Source organism: Suricata suricatta, chromosome 14, assembly GCF_006229205.1.
Source record: "Suricata suricatta isolate VVHF042 chromosome 14, meerkat_22Aug2017_6uvM2_HiC, whole genome shotgun sequence".
Lineage (NCBI taxonomy): Eukaryota > Metazoa > Chordata > Mammalia > Carnivora > Herpestidae > Suricata > Suricata suricatta.
In genome coordinates this window covers 34949299-34974182 of record NC_043713.1, presented here as the reverse complement: position 1 = coordinate 34974182, position 24884 = coordinate 34949299, and the positions used below count along the sequence as shown (strand labels likewise).

The 24884-nt window shown below is 37.2% G+C and overlaps 1 protein-coding gene across 1 annotated transcript in view; it reads left to right on the top strand.

The window, feature by feature from the left end:
• The window catches only part of KIAA1328 (KIAA1328 ortholog), a 336176-nt gene that overhangs the window by 37043 nt on the left and 274249 nt on the right, over positions 1 to 24884 (top strand). The window contains exon 5 of the mRNA XM_029921484.1: positions 10114 to 10229. Coding sequence (XP_029777344.1) covers positions 10114 to 10229 — 116 coding nt within the window. The remainder of the gene's footprint in view (positions 1 to 10113; positions 10230 to 24884) is intronic.

Genomic DNA, 24884 nt, shown 5'->3' with positions numbered 1-24884 from the left:
ACGTTTGATTAGATAAACAATTCGTGCACTAACAGCCTAATCAAAGGAAAGATTTGCCCATTACCAAGTATAGAAATTATTTGCCTCAGTCTTTACTATTCTCCCCACGATATTCAGATATCAATAAAATTATGAGCATTTGAAAAGACCAGGGAAAATGTGTATAAGAGACAAAGCAACAGAAGCAGATGCAGTTGGAATGATCTGTTGAGGAATTTAAAAAGAACTGATTAATATTTTAAAATCTGTATTATCTATGGCTGCCTAAGATTAACACAAAATTTTAGCCATTTAAAATACTGGAGGCCTTTTTTTCTTTTTAAACTAGAGGCCCTATTGAGTGAGAGGATTGGTGAGACCCAATCTTAATCTTTTCACGGAGCCTTTTGTAGGACTCTGTTGTGGAATCAATTTTGATCTTTCTAAGGTCTAAATAAGTTACACCCTTGGCTTTATCTCGACAGCTTGTTTTTCCTGGTTGTGTCCTGGATTTCAAATTTATTTTGAATATGTTTGTTACTTTTAGCATGTTTGCTCTTTGGAAAGGCTGAGAAGTCCTGATTCATTTTGGCTTACTATTGCCTTGCCTTGAATTTATCTTTTCTTCTCCCAGTTCACTATAAGCACCAGGAAGAAACTAGGCAGCACCTTCAATACTTGGAAATCTCCTTAGATATACTAGTGACCCAGTTCATTAGGCCCATTTTATACTTTCCACATTACTAAAAATGTTGGTAAACTTTCTGTCACCACAGGAAATGCTTCCCTTTTCTTCAACTTCCAGTAATATCTTTCGGTGACTGCTTTTTTCAGTTGCTTACTGGCGGTTGGCTGGAGGCCCCCCTCCATTCCTTGTTTCAAAGCCTTCTCCATATGATAGCTTATGACTAGGTACCTGGCTCGGACCAGAGTGAGCAAGAGTAATCAAAACAGAAGTCACTGTCTTTGGTAACCTCATCTCAGAAGTGACATCAATTTTGAGAGTCACTAGGTCCATTCCAGGGGAAGGGATTAAAGCAAGGACATGAGTACCAGAAGACGGGATCACTGGGATCCATTTTATAGGCTAGCTACCACAATATCATTGTGATTTTCCTAAATTTACTTGTCCTCATATATTTTCTGTAGATTCCTTAATATTTTCTATATATATATAATTATATTATCTGCACATAAAAATTTACTTCTTTCTTTCTTTGCACTTTACTTTTTTTTCTTACCTTACTGGACTGGCTAAGAACTCCAGTCAATATTGAATAGAAGCAGAAATAGCTGACATTCTTGTCTTATATTTTAAGTACAAGGTTAAAGACAGTGTTCTTTTTTTCTATCCTTATAGCTATAATAACTATAGGTTTTTATAGATGCTATTTATTAGGTTGAAGAAGTTCCTTCTGTCCCTAGATTGTAGAGGTTTTTATCATGAACAGGTTGAATTTTGACAAGTGCCTTTTCTGCATTTATAGGTAAGCATGTAAGACTTCTTTATTTTCTTAACATGGTGAATTACATCAGTTTTTAAGTCTTACATAAGTCTTGCTTTCCTGTGATAAATTCTACTTGGGTGTATTATCATTGTGTATCTTTGGATTTGGATTTGCGTTGCTAATAATTGTGTGGTTTTTTAAAATTTTTTCAGCTATATTTATTAGATAGATTGGACTTTGGGGCACCTGGGTGGCTCAGTCGGTTGAGCGTCTGGCTTCGGCTCAGGTCATGATCTCACGGTTCATGGGTTCGAGCTCCACATTGGGCTCTGTGCTGACAGCTAGCTCAGAGCCTTGAGACTGCTTCAGATTCTGTATCTCCCTTTTGTCTCTGACCCTCCCTTGCTCATGCTGTCCCTCTCTGTCTCTCAAAAAATAAACAAAAAAACATAGATAGATTGGACCATAATTTTTGTTTCCTGTGTCCTTGCCAGATTTTAGTATTAAGATTATAGCTACTTCATGAAATGAGTGTATACTTGAACTAAAAAGAAGTGACTAGTGAGTGGGAGGCCTGGGTAGCTGTCAATTAAGTTGGCGGTCTTTTGATTTCAGCTCAGGTCATGGTTTCATGGTTCATAAGATAGGCCCCCAGTTGGGTTCTGTGCTGACAGTGCAAGGCCTGCTTGGGAGTCTCTCTCTCTTCCCCTCCATAGCTCCTGTGTGTGTGTGTGTGTGTGTGTGCGCGTGTGTGTGTGTGTGCTCGCGCACGCGTGTGCAGGAGAGAGAGAGAGCTCACAAAATAACAAGCATTAAAAAAAGAAGTAACCAATGACTATTAGAATACTAAGTTTTTTGGGGTGCACGTTTAAACATGAATCTAAATGATCAGATATCCCACCACTTTAAGCATTATATATTATACTATCTTTTATGCTTTGTTCCTTGGAAAATATGTTTTATTCTTAGGGTTTTAAAAACAATATGCATTTTTATCATTTAGCTGACCCATTTACCAGTTGATAGACATTTGGGTTGTTTCCACCTTTTGGCTCTTCTGAATAATATAGCTATAAACATTTGCATAAAAGTTTTATGTGAACATGTATTTTCATTTCTCTTGGGTGTATTAAGAGCGGAATTGCTGGGTCATATGGTAACTTTATGTTTAACTTTTTAAAGAACTACCAGACTATTTTCTAAAGTGGCTGCATCATTTTACATTCCTACCTGCAATCTGTAAGGGTTCCAGTTTCTCCACAGCTTTGTCAACATTTGTTATTATCTACCTTTTCAGTTATACCTTTGTGGTGGTTTTGAAGTGATGTCTAATTGTTTTGATTTGCATTTACCTAATGGCTAATGAGGAACAACTTTTCATGCCTTTTTGGATATTTGTGTATCATCTTTGAAGAAGTGTCTATTCAGATGCTTTAATTGAATTGTCTTTTTAGTGTTGAGTTTTCAGTTTTTAATATACTGTATTCAAGCCCCTTATCAGATATTATTTAGAAAAATTTTATCCATTCTGTGCCTTGTTTTTTACTTTTTTTGATGGGGTCATTTGGAACACAAAAGTTTTTAATTTTGATGAAGTCTATTTTTCTTTTGTAGATTATGTTTTTTGATGTCCTACATATCTAAGAAACCATTGCCTAATCCAATGATCCAAGATCACAAAGATGTATACTTTTTTTCTTCCAGGAGTTTATAGTTTAAGTTCTTCCATTTTAGTCTTTGATTCCATTAGTGTTAAGTTTTTTATATGGCCTGAGGCAGGGGCACAATTTTATTCTTTTGCATGTGGGTAGGAAGTTGTACCAGCGCTTTGTTGAAAAGACTATTCTTTGTCCTTGGTTTTCTTGGTACCCTGGTTGAAAAATCAGCGAACCATAAATGTATTTATTTATGTTCCATTGTTCTCTGTGCCTATCTTCATGCAACTACTATACTGTCATGAGTATTGTAGTTTCATAGTAAGTTTTAAAATTGGAAAGTGTAGGTCCCTCCATGTTTTTCTCCTTTTGAAAAGGAGTATTTTAGATATTTTGGGTCCCTTGTCAATTTTTTCAATTAAGCCAGCTGAGATTTTGAAAAAGATTGAGTTGAATCTGAAGGTCAATCCTAACAATATCGTCTTCCAATCATGAGCATGGAAGCCCTTTCCGTTTATTTTGGTCTTTAATTTATTTTAACAGTGTTTTTTAGTTTTCAGTGAACAAGTGTTGTATAAAATCCTGTTGAATTTATTCCTTTGTACTTTATTTTTCTTGATGCCAATGTAGATGAAATTATTTCCTTGATTTCTTTTGGGGGTTGCTTACTGCTAGTGTATAAATATACATTTTATTTTTGTACTTTGATCTTGTATCCTGGAATCTATGCTGAACTCCTTCCTTAAATTTTGTAGTTTTTAGTGGACTTCTTAGATTTTCTGTATACAAAAGCATGTCATGTGCAATAGAGATGGTTTTTCTACTTTTAGAATTTAGATGCTTTTTATATCTTTTTTCCTAATTAATTGTCCTAGCTCTAATCTCTATTACAACATGAACTGAAGTGGCAAGAGCAGAAAACCTTGTCTTATTTGTGATCATAGGAAGCATTCCATCTTTTCCAATTAGATAAGGTATATTTGGTGTGGGTTTTTCATAAATAGTCTATTATTAGGTTGAGGAAGTTTCCTTGTCTTCCTATTTTTTGTTATTATTTTTTTAATCATGAATCATTGTTGGATTTTTTCAAGCACTTTTCCACATCTACTTAGATAATCATGTGGGGTTTTTTGTTCTTTATTTTATTAATATCGTATATTAATAAATGATATAATTGATATTTGAGGGTTAAACCAACTATTAATTACTGGGATAAATCCCATTTGGTCATGATATGTAATCCTTTTCTTATGTTTCTAGATTCAGCTAGCTAGTATTTCGTTGAAGATTTTTGCATCTGTGTTCATTTGATATTACTCTGTAGTTATTAGAACCCTTCTTACATAGCTTGATATGTCCCTGATTTCGTAAAGCTCCTGTGTTCCTTCAGAGAGTACATTTAAAATAACAGCCAGTGTGCCTGGGTGTCTCAGTTGGTTAAGCGTCCACTTTCCACTCAGTCATGATCTCATGGTTCGTGAGTTTGAGCTTCGCATCAAGCTCTGCACTGACAGTGCAGAGCCTGCTTCGGATCTTCTATCCTCCTCTCTCTCAGCCCTTCCCCACCCTCCCCCCTCTCTCTCAAAATAAGTCAACATTAAAAAAATTTCTTTAATAAATAAAAAAATAACAGTCAAATGTTAAAATTTGTAAAGAGGGCATTAAGGTTATTGCACTGAAATATTTTTAATGAAGATAGATTTTTTCTCACTATTTATTTACTTCTGTTTGAAAACAGTATGTCTCTTTCTGTTTGCCAGATGTCCTATGAAATCTGTTCTTTCCTTCTTTAAAGCTTACCAAGTTGATATTCAGCATTTATAAAATAGAGCCAGCAGCCCTAGCTTCCAAACACAAGACATTAAACAGGGCAAGAAATTAATCTGGTTGACCATTCAATGAGCTGTAGTTCTCTCTTTTTAACATTTTTTTTATTTTTTAAGTTTTTATTTATTTTTATTTTTGAGAAAGAGATAGAGCAAGAGGTGGGGCAGAGGAAGTAAAGGACAGAGGATCTGAAGCAGGCCCTGTGCAGGCAGCAGAGAGCCCAACACAGAGCTCAGATCATTACCCGAGCTGAAGGCAGATGATTAACCGACTGAGCCATCTATGCGCGCTGAATCTGTGTGACTTCTTAAGAGTTCTCCAGGGCCCAGGAAGTAGAGTTCAGTACCCTAGAGCAGGCTTCCCAGGCCTTCGGGAGCACTGCTGAGTGCCACGCCCAGTCCAAGGGCAGGCAGGGGGCAAGGGACCTGGGGGCGGCTCTCGGCCTCACTCCTCATGGCCTCCCTGGGTCCTGTAGGTTCAGGGTCCCGCAGGGGCAGGAACTGCCAGCCCACGCTATACCTCACAGCCCTGCAGGCTCTGGGGCTGAGTGTGCTGGGCCTGAGCTTGGAAGGCCAGCCTGTCAGAGTCCAGGCCAGAGGGAGGATAGAGCAGGACAGATGCTTCGAGTGCTGGGGTCCTTCCTTATTTGGGGTATAACTTAGTGGATCGGGTGTATCTCCAGAATGTGGATATGAATGTGTAACTACACACACACCCCTCCCTGCTACTGAGAGCACAAGCATAGAGCCCTGAAGGGCTCGGGCCTGTTGCCAGGCCAGGTGAGCAAGGGGCAGACCAGCCATAGTGGAGCTAACTAGAGGCCTGGCCTGAGATTTTCCAAATTGGTCTGTAATTCTCTTTCAAATAAAAGCTCTGCTGCCTTGACCTTGTCTTTCACATTACTGTAAAAGTACACATTCCTAGAGTATCTGGAAGAACACCAGGGTTATGCAAAACCGTAAAATAAATGTTTTGACTAAAATATTAGCTTTTAGAAAATGAAGAAGAGATGAGTGTGGGAAAACCTTATATATTAAAACAGAAAAGATTGTTTTATATGGGAAAATACAAAATGTACAAGGATGTTTAAGCTAAAATGTAAGACTTCAAAGAAATTAAGTACTTTTGGCACAATTTTCAGCCCAACCATGAAGAATATGAAGGATAATGAAGATCCTTCATTATCTAAGGATATAAATTCTTTTGATAGGTAAGAGTGTATTTTGTATAAGTTTTTAAAAAAAAATTTTAATGTTTATTTTTGAGAAAGAGAGACAGAATATGAACAAGGTAGGGGCAGAGAGAGACAGAGAGAGGGACACACAGAATTTCAAACAGGCTTCAGGCTCTGAGCTGTCAGCACAGAGCCCATCTCGGGCTGGAACTCAGAACAGTGAGATCACAACCTGAGCCGAAGTTAAACGCTTAACCCACTGAGCCACCCAGGTGCCCCTGGTTAGTGCAAGTTTTTGAGGAATACTCTGAGGCGTTAAATAAATGCCGAAAATGGTGATTTCTTCGTGAACAGGCTATTGTCCTCCTTGTAAATAATTAACAAACAACACTGGGACTATTTTCTGGTCCAGCTGTAACTTTTTAATCCTATTAGTCAAATATTTCCCTTCCCTGTGTTTAGATTCACATTTTCTTAATTAACTTATTGCTATACTCCACATGAGATAGAGGATTACGTCTTTTTATGTTACTTTGTGGTCTGTGAATACTTTGATGAAAAATGCTGATCATGATACCAGATATTTTCTTGTACGTATACCTCAAGGGAAATATTATTGAACATAAATTAAACAAGAAGACAGATTTCAGAGTGGGTATCAAATCTGGAGGTTGTTTTATTGGTAAATCCCCTGCATTTAAAGGTTGTATTAATGTATGTGTGCATATTAACTAGGCTAATAGACCACAAAGTAGCCATACATATCTCTAAGATGGTCCTAGAGAAGTAGTATTGTCCTTTGTGCTTAACACAGCTTAAGTTTATAGTCTTTCAGAGCATAATAATCGCTAAAGAGTAGTCTTATCATAGCAGCAAACAGAAAAGATTAAAATGAAAAAGCCCTGTTTAAATAGTGTAGCAACACATTTTTCAAGCATGCTCCTAAATTTAGAAGAGTGATTTTTCTGCACAGACTACCTTAAGTTTTGGGAAAAGCTCACTGTAGACTCTGGCATTATGAGATTTATGTATAAACACTTCTGCCCTTAATGATCCTTCGGGTTTTCATGGATCTCCTTCAGATCTTACAAAGGAAGTAAGTAAATGTTGGTGAATACCTATTTGTTTGGATCTGGCAGGCTCAAGAGATAATCTCTGTGTTTAGTTTAATGTTAAGGTAAACTTGGCATTGTACCTTTTATTTATTTTTTTTAAACTGCCTTTATGACCCTGCTACATTACCTGCTGAAGAAACAAATCTTTGGGCTATTCCTTATATGGCTTTTATGAATAGTCTTGAAAGGACAGAGGGCCATTGTTAGGTTTCTTTTGGGTACCCTATAACTGACTAAAGTTACTTTGATTAATTTTTCTATAGTAGGTCTTGAGTAAATGTTTTTAAAAAATTTTTTTAATGTTTTATTTATTTTTGATACAGAGAGAGACAGAGCATGAGAGGGGGAGGGGCAGAGAGAGAAGGAGACACAGAACCAGAAGCAGGCTCCAGGCTCTGAGCTAGCTGTCAGCACAGAGCCTGACGCAGGGCTCGAACCCACGAACGTGAGATCTGACCTGAGCCGAGGTCGAAGGCTTAACCGACTGAGCCACTCAGGTGCCCCTTGAGTAAATATTTTTTAATAAGTAAAAGAAAATAAATATTTCTTTTCTACTTATGAATTTCCCTCTTCAGTCTTGTTTAAGATTTTACAATCTAAATAGGGAGAGATTTTGCTATGTATTTTCTCACCTTGACAGTTTTTATTCTATCCTTACAATACATAGCATCACTTATTCCATCTTTTTTTCTTAAGATTATTTATTTATTTATTTTTTTAGTAATCTCTACATCTAGTGTGGGGCTTGAAGTCATGATCCTGAGATCAAGAGTCACATGCTTTTCCAACTAAGCCAGCCAGGTGCCCCTCATCTTTATTTTATGCATAATCCTACAGATTCATCAGTTCTTATATTTTCCACTATCCTTATGCCGAATTTTGCATCTTTATACTTTCTCTGTCATCCTATTGCTATAGCTTTTGCCTAGATTATAGTATTGTATTTCTTGTACCTTGACCAAATGTTTGAGAACTTCTTTCTTATTCCTTTACAAATGCTCTCAATGTTTATGAAGGACATATATACCATATTGGGAGATTTATAGTATAGCGAAGGAAACAATAGAACTTTAGCTCAAGACAGTTTTTAAAAATGCCCGGTCTAGTCTAGCTTGTTTCTTTATGAGGCAGAATAATGAGGCCCAGAGAACAGCACAGTTTCCCAGCGTCTGCATGTGTACATGGTTTTCTACTTTACACTTTGGGAGTTTACTTGAAAACTTGGAACAGTTTTTTGACAAAAATGTTTCAGAAGCTGGTTGACACATTGAAAATTTGGGTGGTAGGAATAATTAATGGTTCAAATGTTTGACAATTCTAGAAAATCTGAGAAGCGGCAGGAATTACTATGAAAGATAATACAAAAATGCTTGACAGGAATGACAACGAAGGGGAAGGCCCTGGACAGGGGTGGCAACATGGAGGCACGTTAACCTGAGACCAGAGAATAAATCATCATCATGTGTATATTTGTTCAGTTGTCTGGATTCCTTGTACTTGTAATCAGTTTTCGATATTACCCTCTTAGAAGGAAGGACCTGAATCCCATTCACAGGTCCAATCATATGCTAAGCATGAAAAATAGGAGTTGAGGAAATGATTTTAATGTCATGATGAGGAAGAAGAAATAAGCCCATTTTTTTTTGTACACTACTGTGTGCCATGCATTTTCACACCAATTATTTCAAAGAGGAGATGCAATCAACTCAGACATTCAAAATTCTAATTTTCATTTGGTTATCTCATTGATTTCAAGTAGAGCAAGGGTCTAGAAGGAAGTAAATTTAGCTCACAGGAATCCCAGCAGATCTCACCTACACATATTGCTGTGTCATCTTGTAGGATAAATGTTGTACTCTTTGGAGGAATAAGCACCAGTAGGAGAACTCAGGGCTAGCATCTCTGTGCACAAAGTAACATGAAAATTAGGGTTGTCATTTTAAGGTAAGTTCTCTGCCTCTCCCCCACTCCTGCTCTGTCTCTCTCAAAAATAAATCAACATTTTTTAAAAATTAAAAAAAAAATAGGGGCACATGGATGGTTCAGTTGGTTAAGCATCCAGCTTCCAGTCAGGTCATGATCTCGCATTTCCCGAGTTCCAGCCCCTGCTGCCAGCTCAGAGCCTGGAGCCCACTTCAGATCGAGTCTCCCTCTCTCTCTGCCCCTCCCCCACTCCTGCTTTGTCTCTCTCTCTCTCTCAAAAATAAATAAACATTAAAAAAAATTAAGGTAAGTTTTAACGTTGTTGTTTAATTGGAGTTTTTAAGTGATCCCCCCTGCTCCCCCCCGCCCCCCCCCATACTTTCCAGCTAAACATTAAGGACCAAGATTTTTTTTAATACTTTTTAAGAATAATTGTAATGCAGATCTTTTTTAAAGTTAGTACCTTCTTTTTATTCCAATCTAGTTATTTATATGCTGCTGAGGAATGCAAGGTATCAGTTCCAAGAAAAAGTAAAATTGCGTATGTATATTTAATGAAATGTTTAAAAGATATATGGGTTGTTTATTTCATTGACAGGATTTAAATAAAAATATGAAAAAGATCCAAATCAAAATAAAATGTGTCTGTTTTGATAAGAAATGAAACTGTGTTTTAAGAATAGAATATTTTTCTGTCCTGGATTGCAGGTGGGAGCCTATTTTCTATTTAGGACTTTTCATATTTAAGATACTTCTGATGATCGGGAACATTTTTGATATAAAAATCATGTTCATATTTTATTACAAAGGTATACACGATTGCCTTATGAAAGGTTAATTTAAAAGAAGAAGAAGAAGCAGCAAAGCTTAGATTATCCCCGAAGAATCAGCACACTTCTGCAAGAAATCTCGTTTTGGTAAACGACAGCTATACACACACATTTCATCTTATTCTCATAGGCATTTCCTTTCCATTTTGGTACTTGTTTCAGAGTCAGTGAAGAAAAGGAAGTGACTGAGGAGCGACTCCGAGCTGAGCAGGAATCCTTTGAGAAGAAGATCAGGCAGTTGGAGGAACAGAATGAACTGATCATCAAAGAAAGGGAAGATATCCTTTTTGAAAGTCCTCTTTTTTAATGTGCAGAGAGTTTGACTCTTTCATGAAGAAAATGTAAAACTCCGGAGAAATAATTGTTCTAATTTATAACAGGGAATCAATCCGCACGGGCTGCCATTTTTAGGCAATCAAAATGACACTAAACAGCATGCGCTGTTGCTTCCTTTGTGCTTGATGCGGCCCCCCAGCTGTTCTGCTGCTGCTGTTACACTGCGGAGCACAGATTTGTCAACTAAAAAAGACAATAAGATGTTTGGGCACTAAAATGTAGTATTAGAACTTTCCTAAATTCTGTTTCACTACTGCCGTTGAGCCTGAAACCTCTTTGTGTTTGGTATTCATTTCAGCTAAACCTTTGACAGCCCTAACAAATTCTACTCTGAAGTCATAAAAATAATAATTAAAAAATCCATGGTAATTTGTAGGTGTTGTAATTGATAGGTGTTTACACTGCCACGTAACACCACCAAAGTCCTAATGGAGGAGAAGGCTATCGGGTTTGAACTAGAGAGAGAGGTGTGTGTGTGTGTGTGTGTGTGTGTGTGTGTGTGTATAATATATATATATTGTGTTTTTTGTAGGAAAGTAAAATAAAAACTGCTCTTTTGACTTAAGAATTGTACTTTAGGCGGTATGTGAGTAGAATAAGCATATTTCTGAAGTTTCTTTTCACTGGGTGGAATTTTGGGGTGTTTTTGCAGTGGCGCGGATATAAAAGAGAAGCGACTGTCCCTAAAACTAGGCTGATGGATCAGCCAGCTAAACTAAAATATGAATGCTTGAAGGGACCAGTGTCCTTACTGTCAATATCATCATTAACTTGATCATTAATAATTATTTCAGATTCTTCAAGTGTCAAAAATAATCATATATAGACAGTAATTATACCCTTGTCAATACCAGGGAAATAGAAGTATGAAGATAAATTAATTCACTTGGGGAAAAGCATAAAAATGTAACTGTAAAAAATGAATTCTGGAAGCTTCTGTTTTTCAAACAGTGGGAATACATGATTAGAAATCAATCAGAATTTTCAGACTTGATTTACTGAGTGGAGCATTTATAAAGTTTATTTCCCCACAATTTCCAGTTATTTATTTTCTGTACTCCTTTAGCATTTGAATAATCATCTTGGTTTTCTCTTTTCTTTGCCTTCATTGATTTTATTGTACCTAGGCTGTCAACTCGGGCTAGACCCTCTTTTATGATTTTCTTCCTGCTACTTAGTGCCATTTAATCAGAATTCATAACAAACTGCGCTCAGCCACTTTGGGTCCTTCACTTCTTGGACTTCCAAGAAAAGGTAGATAGGGAATATTTTCAGGACTTCCAAGAAAAGGTAGATAGGGAATATTTTCATTTGTTACAAAAATTCACTTTACAGGGTCTATTTTTTCTCCACATAACAACTCTGGAGATACGTGGCTTCTGGCATTGTTTTGGTGGCTTAAAGTTTTCCGCACTGGATCTCTGCAGTTCTCTTAGCTCCTTCTTATGGTTGCAGAATGTCAGGTTGCAGAATGGCGGCTCTAATTCCAGAATCAAAGTCGCCCTAAGGCAGAGAGAAAGGGAGGGAGGAAGGAATTCTGGCAGTTGTGACTCCAGCTCCTTTTTTTAAACAATGTAAAATCTTTCTCAGGGCACTCCCCCTTCCCCTGCCCTGAGTCCCCGCTGCCAGCAATCTTTCATGAGATATTTATTGTCCTGAACTTTATTATATTGCCATGCAGAACTGCAAGAAGAGCTGAGAAAGCATTAGTGTGAAAGGCAGCAAGGGACAAGGGGAATTGCGCACGGAGTCAGCCTCCATCTCCATCTGGTAACAGAAGTGAAGGAAATAGAAACCACTTTATATATAGTGGGGAGGAGATGATGATGCCTTGGCCTTCCTGGGATAATAAAATCAGTATTATGTCCAGTGGAATTGGGGTGAGTTGAGGGAATAAGTGAGAAAGAGAAGCAAGGTGAGATGGTTTGAAAGCCTGGCCACTGTTCGGACCTCGTTTATCTGGTAATATGCTTAACCAAATGCGTAGCTCTCAATAGTCCATCTTGGTGGACTATTGTATTTTAGCACTCTTTGGGTCAAGATTAATGGATTTAGTGCTAAAGTCTAAATTTAGCATGGCTATGAATGGTTTCTTTTGTCAGCCTACGTAGTAGTAAGATATCTCAGGTGACTGTGGTAGCACAGTTTTTCCTATTTTTCCCATGACTTAGTGCAGGGGTCAGTGAACTACTGCCATGGGCTGAATCCAGCAGGGTGCCACCTAAATCCAGTCACAGCCATTCATTTATGTTTTATGTGTGACTGCCCTTGCTGCTGCAGCTGCAAGCTGGGTGGGTGTCACAAAGACCGTGTGGCCTGCATAGCCTGAAATACATACTTCTGGTTCCCCACAGAACAGTTTGCTGGGGCGCCTGGGCAGCTCTATCAGTTAATTGAGTGAGTGACTCTTGACTTCAGCTCAGATCATGATCTCATGGTTCCTGAGTTTGAGCCCAGGGTGAGTGCAGAACCTGCAGGGGATTCTCTCTCTCTCTCTCTCTCTCTCTCTCTCTCTCTCTCTCTCTCTCTCTCTCTCTCCCTCTCTCTCTCTCTGTGCCCCTCCCCTGCTCTCTCTCTCTTTCTCTCTCAAAATAAATAAACCTAAAATAAAAGTTTGTTGGCCTGTGATCTATCTTATAAGCTAAAAAGGAACGGAAAAGACATGTAAATAAAGTCAAAGACTTAGACATATGTCACAGGTGGATCTATTTTACATATGGTATGAAATTATTTGACTTGAGCATTTATTATTATTGTGAATGAAAATTGGAGCAAATGTGATACTGTTATCAAAAATCAAAATGGTTTAGTTAATATAATTGGTTTAAGATTTTTTGAGTCACCAAAAGATAAGGTGATGTTTGTGGAATTTGTCAAAGAAGGTAGAAAGGAAAATGTGATTTAAAAACAGTGGCACCCATGGTTTTAATTCTAAGTGGATTGCTCAGGTACAAATCTCCTTTACTAGCATAAACCTGTGAAAGGTTAATACAGACAATTTTACAGTGCATAAAATCCTATAAAACTTAGAAACATAAAACAAGGTTATAATTTAAAACAATATAATTTTAACTACAGATACATTTACCTATCATACATGAATGATTCAGACTCTTTCATATACATGAAATCAGATAATTTTAGATCATTTTGCAGTCTGTTTCTATGTTAGGATCTATATGAATTCTGATTTTTGGAATTTTAAAGATGTATTATACTAAATTTATGGGGTTTTGTTTTAGAGATTCTAGTAGCTTGATTTATTGCACTATACGAACACAGTGATCTGTGTCTTAGTGTGATCAGTGTCTTAGTGAAAAAGAGACAAGATATTTTACGTGTTTGCATTTGGACCAGGCTTTCGAAGGATTTGTTCTTAGAGTAAATAGGGAATTTATTACTAAAACACAAAAATTTTTGTAATTTTCAGTCTTTGAACAAAGCTTATGTCCTGAGAACTTAATTGTGTAAATGAATATGCCATTTACAGAGTCAGGCAGTCTGATGAACCTAGTAGATTTTTGTCTTGCTAAAGGAGTATGAAAGGAAAGATATAAATCTGAAATTTAGAGAGAAATATGTCCAATAGGAATAGTTTTGAAGCATGTTAGCAGGGGATAAGACACAGAGAATGTAGCCATTAGAAACGTTGATTAATATTTGAGCTAACTGTACTTTCAGAACATATGTCTCAGGTCAGGATAATACCAAAAGCTTACAGAAGGAAAGTCAGGTCTGATATTTAGAGACAAAATCCTGCTTTAATGCTGGTTAGCTCTCTGACCTTGGGAAAGCTCCTGAACTTAGTTCTGAGTCTGTTTTCTTCCATAATATGTGGATAGCTAATAATGCCTTCTCATTTCTTTGCCCTTCTTCACTGCGGTTCGGACAGTTTTCACCAGGTTCTGCAGTCAGTGCCTAGGTTGTTTCGAGGCCTGCTAGCAGAGTGACAGTGATTTGCTCTCTCCTTTCACCTCCCATGTCTGTGGAAGATGTAACCTCTCTGTACCACTTACACTTGTTGGGTCATCACTGGAAGGAAACCAGGTTTGATTTTCCTCTCCCAGAAACCAGACGAAATTGTTTTCTCTTCATGGCCTGTTTCCATTCTCTCTCTGATTAGGACTTAGTAAATTGAAGAGGTCTTTATAGCTCAGATCCTTGAGCCCATTGCATGGGTGATCATTTTAGAAACCTTGCTCAAGAAAGAAAGAATTTCTTTTAACTTTTTTTTCATTTATATGGGGTATCTTTTTTTTACTCAATAGTTTATTGTCAAGTTGGTTTCCATATAACACCCAATGCTCTTCCCCACATGTGCCCTCCTCCATGACTATCACCCACCTTCCCTTTTCCCCCTCCCCCTTCAGCCCTCAGTTTATTTTCAGTATTGAAGAGTCTCTCATGATTTGTCTCCCTCCCTCTCCCTAACTTTTTCCCCCTTCCCTCCCCATGGTCCTCTGTTAGGTTTCTCCTGTGAGACCTATGAAAACATATGGTATCTGTCCTTCTCCACCTGACTTATTTCACTTAGCATGACACCCTCGAGGTCCATCCACTTTGCTATGAATGGCCGGATTTCATTCTTTCTCATTTAACTTTTTTTTTTGAGAGAGAGTGACAGAGAGAGAGAGAGAGAGAGAGAGAGAGAGAAAGAGCGCACGCGCGCGCTTGAGCGGAGTGGGGGAAGGGCAGAGAGAAGGGGAGACAGAGAATCCCAAGCAGGTTCCAGGCTCTGAGCTGTCAGCACAGTGAATGCTGAAAAGATTGGAGAAAATTCATAAGAATTTTATCTATTTTATCTAATTATTTAAAAAGAAAGCACTCATTTGAATAACAGTAATACTTGAGAGATATTCAAAGCTTCCTATTTAATTATGGATCTCCGCTGCAGGAGCCAGAGTAGCATGTCTGCCACCTGATCTGTAGACCTCGCCAAGAATAGGAAGCAGACTGCAGGGAGCGCTATCATAGATCCGGGTGTGGTGCTGTCAAGTGGGTAGGGAGGGTGAGGAAGGATAGTAGAAAGAAGTTTCATGAGAAAGGAAATGCGTTTCAAAAGAAAGGTTAAGTTTCTCCTTTCTAATTGACTTTTCTGGTCCTTAATAAGAGAAGGAAGGAGATTCTCTAGTCTTGGAAATGGTTTTGGGAGAATTAAAATTCTAACATTCTTAAAATGAGGGTTATAGCAGAGGAGAGGGTGTTTTGGTGTTTGGCAGTGTCATATACAAATATAGCCAAAGTATATTGCCATACACCTTATCAGCTCTGATAAATCTTGGCCTTTTTGTTTTCACTAAATAGTGGGTTTTTGTTGTTTATGTTTACAAATTGAATTCTATAATGACAGAATATATTCTGTATACTTGGATAAAATCAGTATATTCAATTTAACAATCCCTAGACAATATTATTTTACTACTCTAATAATTATCTTTAATACTGTGGAAGTTGTACTTCTTGAGGCCATTTTATTTGCTCTGTGATGCTGTATAAAGTTAACAGGTTTTGGACCATTATTATTGTATATTGCCCTGGAATGTAACTAGAATCTTAGTAACAGATTAAGTAACTCTATTTGTATTATAGAGAAATAAGCATGCTTATGCAAAGAACTGATTATTATTAGCATTGTTGTTGCCTAAACTGCTCTTAAAGTTTATTTCGTTCTCTTAAAAATATTTGGGTATTAATGTAGAGAAGAATTGAGGATAAATGTTTATAGAAAATTTAAAAATTATAAAATTTTATCCATATACTTAATTTCATCCCAGTAAGCCTTTAGATGTTAAGTTACTCTGTGATAGTGAGTTGTATTTACACTTTACTTGTCTGGAATTCTTCCAAGAATAAACATAAGAAGAAGTACTCCTCACCTGCTGTGGTCCGCTTTGTATGTACTTTTCTTGTATGAGAATTCCTGAAGCTGTCACATGAATAATAATAAACTGATTATCTGGTGTCCAGTTTATAAATCCAGTGCAGATTAGAAGCAGAACTTTAGAAGTAAAGTTCAGAGCTACTGTAAGGCTCTTTGAGCTGACAGGGGACTCCACCTCAATATATCTCCTCCCTTTGTACACTAAGTGCAGGGCAGCAGTTAACATTCAGAGTGATGATTCTGCGCCATCAGAACAGAAACGCTGAATTGTTTTCATCCTGTGTTCCTTTTTAATACTCCTAGTACTTCTTTTAGTAATTCATCGTACTTTTATATATTGGTTTCCTGTTTATAGAGCACTTTCTCATATCCTTTTTAACCGTTACAATAACACAGTTAAGTTAGGTGAGGCAGATACTCTTATTCTCATTTTACAGGTAAAGATGCTGGTCTTGAGAGGTCATTGGAACAGCCCATTGCAATTATGAGTGAAATCTTTTGACATCCAGTGGCTTTCCCTACTACCAAATCATTTCTGCAGCACTGAATGATAGAAATCTCAATAAGCCTTGCTTTTCTAGCCTGCTTTGCAGTTAAAGCACAATTTTACAAAAATTTGTAATATATTTTACAGTGCTTTGTTATTCAGTGTTGGTTAAAATTTGTTTTTGGTACTTAGCCTAAAGTTATCCAGAAATCCAGATATGTAGAATATTCCCGAGGTTTTCTTGTGTCTTGGCTTTTCAGTCACGAAGCCTCTACCATTTCCTTCTGAAATCGGGCCCATTGTTTTTTGCTGCTTGTTTTTGGATACTTCACCGCATGTCTCCTTCATTACTCTGCAGTATCCTTTCATCACTGGTTCTGTTCTGCAGCCGTTTGCCTAATTTCATCCCATCATTGCTACTGGGTAGTCTTTCTTAAGGACTATTTTTTATTATTACATCACTTGCCTTAAAAATCCCTTTCCATGGCTGCTTATGGCCCGAAGTATCAAATGCATATTCTTTTTTCTTTTTTAATGTTTTATTTATTTTTGATACAGAGAGAGACAGAGCATGAGAGGGGGAGGGGCAGAGAGAGAAGGAGACACAGAACCAGAAGCAGGCTCCAGGCTCTGAGCTAGCTGTCAGCACAGAGCCCACAAATGTGAGATCATGACCTGAGCTGAAATCGGAGGCTTTACCCGACTGAGCCACCCAGGCGCCCCTCAAATGCATATTCTTAATTTTAACATTTAAGCACTCAGTTGCTGATACCACATAACATATGTGACCTTTATTTTCATGACTCCCTTCCTTGTATGGTCCATACATATTAGGAAGGACTCATTGATTTTTCCTGCTTATTTCAGTTATTTCTATTTCTGTGTCATTGTTCCTTTTACTCATTTTCTTCTTCAATAACTCTTTAAGATATTTTCTCTGATAATTTTTTAATAGTATTTGGCTTTTAGAATTCTTTAAGAATTCATACCTGTACTAACTGCCCTAAATTGTGTATCTTATGGTTCTTTGAGCTACTGTGGTGTTCTTTCAGTGCTCCTGGATTTTGAAGAAAGCTTACATCAGAGTCTTGGGTCAGCTACTTTATACCTTTGTGACTTTATACAAGTCATTGAATGCTGGAGCATTCAATGGCATTTTATAGGGCAGTTTATAATGGCTTTAAGTCTGAGTAGGGGTAAGAAAGCGAAGATTGTGAAGAAAAGGAGATGTTGTCTTTCTAAAGGGGTATCTAAATTTGAAGGAATGTTCTTTAGTTTTAATGCTGGAAGAGAATTTTGAGCATATTTATGTGTTAAAACAAATGTGCCAGCAAATGATTAAGACCTGTTTTCTATCTTATAATACCTTTCCTGGTTTTTAGTTCTGTGAAAATGAGACAAATCTTAAATTCTGATAATCCAACTGCTAAATTTACATGCTTTGAGATATTGAGATATGATTGTGCTTTTCAGTCTCTTTGCCCTCTATTCGGGGTTTAGTAAGGTTCATTTGTTTATGTGTGTATTTATTTTAGTATTTGCTGTGGACAGAACTGTGTCCCTCCAACATTCATTTATGTAAGTCTTAACCCCTTCAGTGGGACTGTGTCTGGAGATGAGGTTTTAAATTAAAGTTAAGTGAGGTCATAGGTTAGGCCTGATCCAATAGGACTATGGCCTTTTAAGAAGAGGAAGATCTCGATCTCGCTCTCTCTCTCTCTCTCTCTCTCTCTCCCTCTCTCCCTCTCTCCCTCTCTCTCCCTCATCCTCCACTCTGTACCTTATGAGGACACAGCAAAAAGGTGACCAAGAAGAGAGCTGTCCCTACAGAGACTTACTGGACTTGCCAGACTCTCAAACTGTGAGAAAAGAAAGCTCTATTGTTTAAGCCACTTAGTCTGTGGTATTTTGTCATGCCAGCCTAAACAGATTTAGATAGTATTTAACATGTACTTAGTTCTTTGGTATTTTTATTCTTTATTCTACAAAGTGTAAGGTGAAAGGGCCTTTCAGTGTATCCCTACAAGAGTAGTGTTTCTAAACATTCTTGTGTTTTCAGATGCCGTTCTCTAATCCTTCTTCCCTTATTTTTATTCTTTCAGTTGAGTGTTAATGCACTTTGAAAAATAATTTTTAAAATATTGTATTATTTTGTAGTGAAATTTGCTTTAAGGGATTTCTCTACCTTATTATTGTCTGAGATCCTTTTAGTATCTGTAGTGTACCTATTTTATAGTGAAACAAATGCCTTACTTCTCCAGTTTAATTTTGATGGTGTTTTTATTTCTTTGGGATGTTGAAGGCTCCAGATGCGGAGCCTTAGGACCCCTGGAGAGCAACTTCTTTGTTGCTTTAGAGTAAGTAACACTAAGATTCAAACAGGTGTGTGTACTGGGGCTTCAAAAACTGCCCTTGAGGCTAAGGGATTCATTTGTTTTTGATTCCCACAGGTACATAAGCTCAGCCAACCGAAATATTAAAAAAAATTTTTTTTTTACATTTCTTTAATTAAAAAGGCTTTTTTGGTGGCAGTTCTGAACTGGATGAACAGTACTAAATCTAGCATCATTTAAAATTACTCTGGGAAGTTTCACTAGTTCTTGAATGAAGAATAGACTTTGAGTAAATCAATCTCATAATAATTATTATTCAAGAGAGTTAATTATTTTGTTTAGTCTTTTATATTACTGATCTTTTTTTTAATTTAAAAAATTTTTTAAATTTATTTTTGAGACAGAGAGAGACAGAGCAATGAGTGGGGAGGGGCAGAGAGAGAGGGAGACACAGAATCGGAAACAGGCTCCAGTCTCTGAGCTGTCAGCACAGAGCCTGACGCGGTGCTTGAAGCTGAAGCTGAAGTCAGCGGCCTAACCGACGGGCCACCCAGGCACCCACATTACTGATCTTTAAAGGGCTATTCTGACATAATCTCGTCCATTTGCCACACTCCAGCTTGTAATTGCTTTAGACTTGAAGAATGTAATTAATGACTTTAATATTAAGGAGTAGCAAATTTGTCTTAGTGTTCTTAACTCAGTGGCCTTCATTTATGAATGCTTAAATGATTCAGATGGAAATATCCTCACTTCAGTTAGAGACTTATACAATAACATTTCTTTTTTTATTTTGATAGTTATGTCTAAGATTCTGCATTTCCAAGCTCTAAGTTTTCCGAAGTAATAGCACCAATTATTGTATAGTCATGTAATGATCAGAAGTTAACGGAGTATCTGAAATAGACCTCCCTTAGGTAAGATGGCAAGGATTGATACCTTCTCTCAATTCTATTATCTTTTGCTAATACAGAAACACCAATCTATTGATCTATTTTTTTGAATCCTCAGGCTTGTGAAGAGCAGAGCCAAATGGAGAAATAGTTCTTTGTGTCAAAACAGTCTTAAGCAGTCCTTGAATTTCTAAATAAATGTAGCCTAGAAAATCCAAATATTTATTTGTTGTGTTCCTGTTGAACACAATTTTTTTTTAATATAGAGAGACCATGCTTGAGTGGAGGGTAGGGGCAGGTGGAGAGGGGAGAGAAAGAGAGAGAGAGAGAGAGAGAGAGAGAGAGAGAGAGAAGGAATCTTAAGCAGACCCCATGCTCAGCACGAGGCCAGACGCGGGGCTCAATCCCACAACCCTGGGATCATGACCTGAGCTGAAATCAAGAGTCAGATACTCACGAAGACTGGACCACCCAGGTGCCCCATGTTGGTCAGCTTTTCAAATAGTTTTTATGATATGTGTGTTTGATTTTGGGGCCATACCTGATAAACACAGGAAACTCTGTTTTTCCACACAAAAACTGATAAACACAGGAAAGTGGCCAGAGGAAAAGGAGAAAATAGGAGATGAAACTAACAAGAAGTTAGACATAGTAATTGCCTTAGTGAAAATTTGCAATACAGTTTGACAATAGAGAGCCTATTGCTATGGTGACAGAGGAACAATTAGTCTAATGCAGGGAAAAGTTGCCAAATAGCCACCTCTGTCTCACGTTAATAACCCCAAGGCATCAGTGTTAAAAGCACAAGAACTAGTTAAGCAGTCTAGAGGTAAAGGACACAAGAGGAAGTTGCTCTACGACGGAAGGTGTAATCTTTGGGCGATATCACAGCACATTCTTCATATGGGACTATTTAATCAGTTGAGATGGCAGAGAAGTGCTTTATGCTCCTAAGGCAGCTTTTTTTATCCTTAAAATATATCATACGAAAAGTCCTTTTTGTAAACTCTCAGTTAATTAGAGACTGGAAGTCTCAAATATGACTTATCTCAATGTATATATCAGGAACACTGTAGTATTTTGGAAAGAGCACTAGAGTCCTACAACTTGAAATCTTGATGTAATTTTGTCTTCAAGTAGTTGTTTGGCCCTAGATAAACCTCTGCAAGTCTTAATTTCATCAGATTTAACATGTGAATAGTATCTGAACCACTTACCACATGAAGTGATCAAATGAGCTAAAATATGCAAGTTTTTTTTTCAAAACTGTAAATGTCTATAAAAATATAAGGTCTACAAAAATATTTCCTTGCCCTGAAAAAGTTTACAATATACAAAACGGATATAAGGCCATAGTTGATAAATGTTTCAAATACTATCTTTTATTTTAGATATTATTTTCTATTTGAAGATTGTTTTTCCCTTTCAGAGTCCTCCTTCAAATTTCTGTTGCCCAGAGAGTAACTGGATTTCTAATTTTTGAAGGGACACTATATTTTTTGAAGCAAAATGACTTTGGCTATAGGAGGGAACATCCCTTAAAAATTTTAAAGCACTTTTAAGAAAGCTAAGTGTCAAGAGAAATCAGGTAGGAATTGCTAAGGCATCTCCAGGGCATAGAAGAGATCTCAAGGAAAAGAAATCAGAAGGAAAGCTGAAGAGGCTAGGAGTGGACAGAGCATCCTTAAGGATGTGTTATGAATCTGGGTCAGGATTAAGCTTTTTTGTGTATAACAGAAAATGCCAGGGGCGCCTGTGTGGCTCTGTTGGTTAAGCGTCTTACTTCCGCTCAGATCATGATCTTGCAGTTGGTGGTTTCGAGCCTCGTGTCGGGCTTTGTGATGACAGCTGAGTATGGAGCCTGCCACAGAATCTGTCTCCCTGTCTCTAATCCTCCCCTGCTTGTGCTCTCTCTTTCAAATATAAACAAACATTAAAAAGTTTTTAAATGCCAGGGGCACCTGGGTGTGCCTGTCGACTCAGTGTCATAATCTTGCTGTTTGTGAGTTCGAGCCCCGTGTCTGGCTCTGTGCTGACAGCTTGGAGCCTGGAGCCTGGAGCCTGCTTCAGATTCTGTGTCTCCCTCTCTCTCTGCCCCTCCCCCACTCACGCTGTCTTTCCAAAAAAAATGAATAAACATTAAAAAAAATTCCGAAGTAACAGTAATCAAAACAAGATATGTATTTATTTATTTATCATATAAAAGAACATCTGAGTTTGGGCAATTTTATACAGGTACGCCGACTCCATAGGTTTTAGGGAGCCACACTTGTTAACTTGGTGTTCCAAGCTTTATCCCTCATGTATGCATTCTAGTCAGCATGAAAGAGTCTGCTAATTTTGAAAAGTTTGTACTCAATTTAGTTTTAATTTCAATTTTCAATTGTTGGATTTAGAAATACAATTGATTTTTTGTATATCAATGTATCTTTGACCTTTTTAAAATGTCACTTGTTAATTTTAATAGTTGTTTTATAGATTCCTTAGGGTTTTTTATTCAAACAACTGTGGCATCTGCAAATATAAACAATTTTATTCTTTTTCTTGCTTTGTTGCATTACCTCCAGTTAGGTATTTAATAGAAGTGATGACCAAGAATATTCTTACTTTGTTTTATATCTTAGGGGGAAATATGTATTTAGTCCGTAAGATTGATATTAGCTATAGGTTTTTAATAAATACCTTTTACCACAAGGAGTAACTTTTTTTCTTCCTAGTTTGCTAAGAGGTGGTTTTTTGCTTTTTTTAGTTGTGAATCGGCATTGATTATTCATAGCACTTGAACAGTCTGTCACATATTTATTTATTTTCTATTTTCCTTATGGGATATCATTTCTGTCTTGTGCACTATTTTATTTTTTTATTTGAGAGAGAAGCACATGAGTGGGAAAGAGAGAGAAAGAGTGAGAAAGAGAGAGAGAGAAGGAGAGAGGGAGAATCTTAAAGAGGCTCCATGCTAAGCATGGAACTCAATCCCATGACCCTGGGATCAGGACCAGAACCAAAATCAAGAGTCAGACACTCAACTGACTGAGGCACCCAGGGGCCCCTGTCTTGTGCACCATTGTAAACTGAGAATCCAGGACAGTACCTGGTACTCAGTATGTACTCAGAACATAATGGTTACATGAATGAGTTGTTATGCCTGAGTTACTGCATCAGACTCTTGAGAGAAAACTTCTACTTTATTGCTGGAGCAGCACAGTCAACACTATACCACCACCTGGTGATGCTGTTCTAAATTGTAGTAAAAGCTTCTTAGGAGATGAATAAACATGTGCGAGCTGAAACCACAACTGTTTAGACTGATATGACTGTTACCTTTTGAAATAAACATACTCACTGTATATAACAAGACTGTGTCTGAGATTTAGCAAATATTTTCACATTTAGGAGGTACCGAAGTGTTTTGTGTTTTCCTGGATGCTAGAAAAGGAGGAAGGATCACTGTAATTACATATGTTAAAGAAACAGAATAAATTGTGAAAGTTGACACAAGTAGCGTGAGAGCAAAGGCATTTCCATATTTGTATTCCTGCCCCATCAGCATTGACTTGCTATTAGGTTCTAGCTAAAACTTGAATTTTAAACTACAAGTCTTTTCCAGTGTCTTAATTTCTGGTACTAAATATTTTATGTATCGCAAGAAAGTCCCATCTTGTGGCTAAAAAGGAAATTTTAGGTTTGTTCTTAAAACTCCAATACCTTAGTTCCACAGAGTTCACGGAGGCATAAATGTAGAACTGATTTATCTGCCCAATCAGAGAGCATCTTGGAATAAAACCTTCTGTCCACTCTACTGGCATGACTACCCTGTGTATTTTCATCTTTTAGCCTCCCTTAAAAAAATGGACCATCTGAAAATAGTGGACCATGTGCCACAGTTTAAATATTAAAACAATTCTTGTTGATGTTCAACGATCTATCTTTTAAAACATTGATGTTTTTACATAAAGGTTAGTTCTTCTCATGATCAAAATACCCTAGGGTGGTGATGTTGGAAGTACTGTTTCAGTAATAAAGATTATAGTGTGGATAAGTTCCCTACAAGGCCCCCTGATGGTAATACCCCTAGATTTTGTCTTTAAAGAAAACTGCTGAGAGGCAATAATTTTTTTTGTATGTGTCCCATTTTCATTAATGCATGGTAATTGATGGAGTTGCAGTGACTTGTAGCAATAATGAGTTCTAAACATAATAATGCACTCTTTTCTAATAAGTGAGCACTGCTGGGGTTTAAAAGCATACTAAATCAGTTGCTTTAGTATGAATTTATTAGTTTTTTTCAGCATTAGCTTTAATAGTAGTTATTTACATAAGCGTACATCCCATTAACCGCCATCAGGGCTGGAAAACATGCTGAACTGTTCATATTTTCATATAATTATTGAACATAATGGTTTCATTTGCATTTCTAAACAGTGATGTTTCTGTCAGCCTTGGAAATAGTGTCTTTACGCAGTCCCTATTTCACATCCACTTATTTGACATCGTTAAATTTTATGCTAATGTGCTTCCCTAGAATATCATCAGTAGGACAGATGCTTGTGCTTTAATATACAAATCAGGGATGCTTTTCCATCCCCCAAATGGTGAAGGAAATTTTTTTTCAAAGTCTGCACTTTTAGATATAAAGTCTGTCTCCATATAAATAGGTTTATGAAATAAAACTTTCAGGATTAAATGTTATAATCTGGTTTTCTCTTCAAAACTGCTTCATTCTTTACAAATAGCTATCTACCTGACTAGGGTTAGTTTTGTTGTCTTGACTGAGGAGATGAGTCTTAGTAAAGATCTTGTTGCTTATGAATATTTAGAATTCTGCTTCAGTGTTGATCTGGAGATGTACGTTGTTTTGGTGCCTGTGAATATATCAGACCACAGAGTTAGCTCTGAAGGTATTCTCTTCAATTTCCTTTCTTTAGTTTCTTAACCTGGATTGTAATACCTATGGTGGAAACTGTTATGTTAATGCTTTGGGCATCTAAGATTTTTGTATGCAT